Source organism: Pundamilia nyererei, unplaced genomic scaffold (genome assembly GCF_000239375.1).
Source record: "Pundamilia nyererei isolate P.nyererei 1_Seehausen unplaced genomic scaffold, PunNye1.0 scaffold00113, whole genome shotgun sequence".
Lineage (NCBI taxonomy): Eukaryota > Metazoa > Chordata > Actinopteri > Cichliformes > Cichlidae > Pundamilia > Pundamilia nyererei.
The window spans coordinates 260678-266523 of NW_005187514.1; the positions used below are offsets into that span (position 1 = coordinate 260678).

At 38.3% G+C, this 5846-nt stretch overlaps 1 protein-coding gene across 1 annotated transcript in view; it reads left to right on the forward strand.

The window, feature by feature from the left end:
* The window catches only part of rgs7bpa (regulator of G protein signaling 7 binding protein a), a 7236-nt gene extending 1708 nt beyond the window's left edge, over nucleotides 1-5528 (forward strand). Inside the window, exons 2-6 of the mRNA XM_005741701.1 lie at nucleotides 176-342; nucleotides 3103-3233; nucleotides 3473-3617; nucleotides 4269-4339; nucleotides 4484-5528. Coding sequence (XP_005741758.1) covers nucleotides 176-342; nucleotides 3103-3233; nucleotides 3473-3617; nucleotides 4269-4339; nucleotides 4484-4575 — 606 coding nt within the window. The 3' untranslated portion in view covers nucleotides 4576-5528. The remainder of the gene's footprint in view (nucleotides 1-175; nucleotides 343-3102; nucleotides 3234-3472; nucleotides 3618-4268; nucleotides 4340-4483) is intronic.
* The last annotated feature ends 318 nt before the right edge of the window (nucleotides 5529-5846 follow it).

Below are 5846 nucleotides of genomic sequence, written 5' to 3' on the forward strand. Positions count from 1 at the left end.
GGGGGGCTGTAAAATGCTGCTCAGCATTTCCTTCTTGGCTCACGCGTTTTCATGTTGACAGGTCGGACTGAGGATAAAGACTATCCTGCAATTTATTTGTGTGATGCTTACTTGTCTGGTTCGTTAGGTAATAACTTTTTGTGTCTGTGTGACTTATTATCTCACTGTAATGCAGATCGTCCAAGAATTCAATACACTTGTGGCTCTGTACCGTGAGCTGGTCATCTCAATTGGCGAGATCACTGTCGACTGTCCTTCGTTACGGGCCGAAATGCTGAGGACCCGAACCAAAGGCTGCGAAATGGCGCGAGCGGCACACCACAGTCTCTCCTTGATATCGGGGTGAGTTGGCACAGACGCTGTCCGTGGTCCTGAAAATGAAGAGCCATCAGTGGCTGAACGCTCTGCAACACTGCAGCGCCGGAAGTTAAAAAAAAGTAGCTAATTTTACCAAAGTAAACCTGCACAAGTATCAACATTTGAGCTGCTGAATATTTTTTTTGTGTGTGTTTTTATAAGAATGTTCTTTCGATAGGCCATCTAATGCTTGTCCCATTAAAGGACAGATTTTTTTTTTCGTGGTGGGCAAAGTATGTGGGAAAACAGAACATGAGATCAGCTTTTAAAAATCATGACATTTCAAATTTGTTAGAAGGAGAGCTTTACCAGGAAGCAATCACAACAACATACTGTAACTGATCACTTCCCACTAGCTGACCTAAAACGTTAATGCACAAAGTGGAGGGAAAGTGGAATGCTTCCCGGGACTAATATCTGAGATAATAGTATCAATAATGTGGAGCCAATGACGTTTTTTTTCCTTCTTTTTCTTGTAATTTATTGAGAGAGTGGCTTCTTCAGTACAGATTTTTTTTAAGAATCGGAATCCTTGGGAGTTTTTTTTCTTTTGCTCATCAAAAACAAATGATATCACAATGAAACAGTAAATTAAAGTGGTTAGATCCAAAGTTTGTTCACTGTTTAGTGATTCTGAGTAGATTTTCATGCTAAATTAGATTTCAAGTGGTTTGTTTGTGATGAAAGCTTTGATTCAAGATACAGGAAAACAGCTGTTTTAGGAGCCTGCTGTTTTGGCCCACAATATCTCCTCTACAATAGCGCCAGTAGAAGAAGGGCAAAGGGAGGCTTGGGATTTTAACATCCTCAGTGAGGCTAAGATGCCAGCCAACTTGGCACACTCAAACTTACTTAAATAACAATCGGACAGACTGAAGCCAGTGGTGAGAGAGATTTGGAGGACGTCTGCAGTGCCAGCTGCTTGCCAAAGCCTGGGTGCTGCTGGAACAATAACAGCATCATGATTTATCTTGCAGAAGGGGCATATTCCTACCACTGGACATACTGTATATTTAAACCACGAGAGATCCTTTTCTATTAGAAATTATTTGTCACCATATTTTTTACAAGCTCCAGTTTTAAAAAGTGTTAAGCTGAATTCTTTTCTATTTTAATTCACTCTAGTGGGGTTTTAAAACTACATGTTTGATGCGTGAGACTGAATATGTTCAGTGCACATCTCCCATCGTGCACATGCATGAATCATGAATGTAACTTTATTTGAATAGGAGCATTTAGTTGCTTTAAATAATAATATACCTTAATGCAGCAAGGCAGTGGTGGAAAATGAACCATTTCACTGTTGTTTTTCAACTGCATGGCTCATAATTATACACCTAAATACAGTTATACCTGTATCTGCAGAAAAAAGACTATTAGCCATTGAAACTGTGCTCTTAAATGTTCCAGCTTCTGCTGCTAAATGGAGATGGTGCAGTAGCTTTAGAGAGAACTCTTAAATTCTCACTGATAACAGCATCTGCATCATTGCCATTATTATCACCAGCACATATTCTAAAAACTCCTTCCCTAAAAGCTCTCTCGGCCATCTAAGTGTCTGTCTCTGCTACTAGAGACACAGAGCTTGAATTAAACCAGTTCATTCCCCTTTAATAAAATAAACCCAGTGTGTCAGAATGGTTTGAATGATGCGAGGTCCCTCCAATGTGCAGGGGGAAAGCTGATTAGAGGGATAGCACTGGTGACAGCTGTGCTTGAGCAACAGTAAAGCGGCACTGTGACAAAACGGTGATGGCAAGGAGAAGCTTGCTGTTGGAAGAGGTGAATTCTAGAGCATGATTTGTGTGAGAAAGATTTGTACCAAGTTTCACGCCTTTTATCGCTGTCACTTTCCCATGTGATATTACACCCACTGGATATCACCTGCTGTTTCCCTTTGAAAACCCGATTAATATAGTTGTGAAGCTACTGCGATGTCTCATAAAAGCTAATGATCAGCTCCAGTTGAATGAAAAATATTGTGACGGGCTTTTGTGTTGCTTGAATCCCTTCAGTGCATTTTATTTATATCTTCTCAGGGAGTTAAGTAAGCACTACATATAGACGCTTGCACAATCACAGAGACAGCAGCAATTTGAACTTTGCTGTAAAAAACATGGATAAGAAGCACAGTATGTTTATTATCATTGCAGACTCTATAGGCTTACTTTAAGCTTTGATTGGGAAACACTCTGCTCAAACATTTTAATGCATATTTGAGTTCATAAACCTCTCTGGCCTTAAAACCTGGTATTAAGAATTTGCTGTTATTCTTCAGGTTACAGATTTTCTGTAATCACGCACAGAAAATACCACGAGTATCACCAGGTCCAGCCCTCATTCATTCACTTAAGTAAAGATATTTCCAAGTAAAAGCATGTGACTCGCATTTGTCACAGATGTGACACAGATGTGCACCCTGAAATTACAAGAACAGGCAGTGCATAAGTTACCAATGTAGGTGATCATATTTCTTCAACAGATATTGTATTTACAGTTTAAATGAGTCAAACAAATTAGACATGTCAGTAACACATCCTGAGAGTGGAATATATTTTTCTTTGTTTTAACTTTTTGGTTTAGTATTAATATTTATTTAAGCTGCTGCTGGTTTCAGACTCAAGATTAGCACATACACGGATGAATTAACAACTACTGTAATGCTCATAGAGACTTGCAGAAACTATTTTGTCTACCAAGTTCCACCTGGCTGGTAAGCTTTGTTCTCTTCATGTGCCATTTCAGGCCAGAGGACGGGGAAATCCACCCTGAGATCTGTAGGCTCTTCATCCAGCTGCAGTGCTGTCTGGAGATGTACATCACAGAGATGCTCAAATCTGTGTGCTTGCTGGGATCGCTGCAGCTCCACAGGAAAGGTTAATACACAGACAAGCCTCATGGATAGTTTATAGATAGTATGCTTTGTTTTGTTTTTAATTTTTTTAAAGAAACATGTGGACAAATGGGATTTTGTATCTCTAACGTCACCGTCATTCCAGTAATGCCATCACTAAACCGATCAGTAAACTCAAATAACTGTGTACAAATGACATAAATAATTTAGGTCAGTATCTAGTGAGGAAACACGATTAAGGCATTTCTCTGTGTGCTTTAGGTAACGACTCATGTGGCCCTCCCGGCTTAGATGGTAAAACGGAGGAAAGCTCAGACATCCCCATTCTGGAGGACACCTCTTCCTCCCCCACTGACTGTCCTCAGCTCTGCTGGCTGGTGGCCACTGACATAGAAAACATAGAAAAGTAGGTAAACAAAGTGTGTTCTGTTGTGTCCTTCGGGATGTACGTAGGTGCTGTGTCTGCACTTGCGTTTTTATTATGATTTAACAAATATTTCACATATATTTTGGTGGGTAATCTGTTACATTTCCTATAAGAACATAATGCAAAGTATCGTATCACATTAAATTGCATTTTAATACACTGGGAATACATGTTGTATTATAAGATTCATTGGGATGTTTATATTTTTTTATCAGCTAAGGCTTTCTTGAAATTACATTTATGTAGTTTGTGTGGGTCTATAGTTTTACCTCACAGTTGGATTTAAGATTTGAGTTTACAAAACAATAGAAGTATACCAAAAATAATCAGATATTTGTGTCAAAGCTTCAACATTTCAAAACAAAAAGTATACACACTTATTTTACTACCACTACTTATTTTTCTAGACACCGTGTGTGCTTACGACTCCTGCTATGAAATACATTATGAAATAAATTGAAATACAGTCCCTAGGTTAACATTAAGTTAAGAGTTCGAGTTAGGGAGGAAAGTCTCCAGAAAATCCAATAATGGAAACCTGATTTTGTGCTTTTCTGAATGCGAGTATGTACTGCATATATTATGGATACTTTATGTACACAACATAAAAAGCCATTTGCATTACTGCAGGGATATGAGGGAGATGAAGAACCTTCTCAGTAAACTCAGGGAGACAATGCCTTTACCACTGAAGAACCAAGGTGAGAAAGAAAATGCAAAAAGCAGTAACACTTTCAGAATTATTCATTGTGAAGCAGAGGTACTGGTTTAAGTGGACTGCATCGTAGCTCAAATGAGGAAAAATGCATGACTTGGCTGTGGTGTCTGTGTGTTCTTTCGCCCAGATGACAGCAGTTTGCTGAACCTGACTCCCTACCCACTAGTCCGACAGAGGAAGAGGCGGTTCTTTGGGCTCTGTTGCCTGGTAACCAGCTAAGGGCCCCGCCTTTGTGGGTAGGAGGCGGCAACAAAGACACCATTACCCACTGTCCTTCACCACTTGTGTCTCCCACCAATCTATTACTGCCATTTTCAAATAAATTGTCTCTTTCTCTTTTTTTTAACGGCTGCCCATTTTATAATTTTATTTTGTAATACGAAGAAGAATTGTAACTGCAGTGTAATGAAAACAAAAGTCATGAACATATATTTTAAGATATTTTGCAACAGATTTTCCCCTTTTTTGGTAAACGAAGTGCGATATCTGCTTGTCTGATGTAAAAGGGAATGAGAGTTTGTCTGAAATGATAATATCAATGTTCTGTTACTTCCACAAGCCTGAGTGAATGATGTGGATTTATGTTTTTATTTTTAAAAAAAAAGGGAATCTAAATGTCCATTTTGTCAGAAATAATGTGATAACTTATGAACAGATGCCATTCACACATCTGAGGACGGCTCTTGCAATGACAAAGTTTTACTGTCGTTTGTCTAAGCTGAAATGACAGGTTTGTGAAGAATACGTTTGTGTATTACAGTCTCCGTTTTCTGTTCCTTGCTGTTTTTCTTCTCAATGTACTTAATTTAGTCTTCCATAAAACAAGAACCTGTACCCAACTTAAACTTTCCAGCTTCAAAATGGAATAGAAGATACAATAGTCAAAAGAAAACTTCTTTGCACACAATATCTATCTATAAATCGAGACATTAGACTTGTATATACACATACTCTTTACGCAATGCTCTCTGAATTATTTTCAAGGTTGCACGTGGTTAGTAAAGAAGCTGTTGGCATAAGCAGAGAGCATCTCTCTCTCTTGGGCAGTCAAGCAGACAGAGCGCAGCTTATTAAATATAGTGATCACTGTTTATGGCAAGCTGAAGGTACAGTAGTCAAAGCTGATATAGGTCATTTTACATTGTTAATAAAACTTTTGTTATTGAAACTCATCCACCAGTGTTTGTCATTGTCTTGCATGAACTGAAATGTCCACCGGGTGGAGACAAACAATCAACAGAGACAAACTTGTCTAGCACGTTCTGGTAAAGCTCAAACAGTAAAATTACACTGAATTAATTAGATAAATTGACTGTGTTAAATGCAAATTAGGTGGTTTGCATTCAAAGAACAAACATGTATGCCATTATTTGTGCTTTTTTTCTCTCTCTGTCCTTCATAGATAGATAGATAGATAGATAGATAGATAGATAGATAGATAGATAGATAGATAGATAGATAGATAGATAGATAGATAGATAGATAGATAG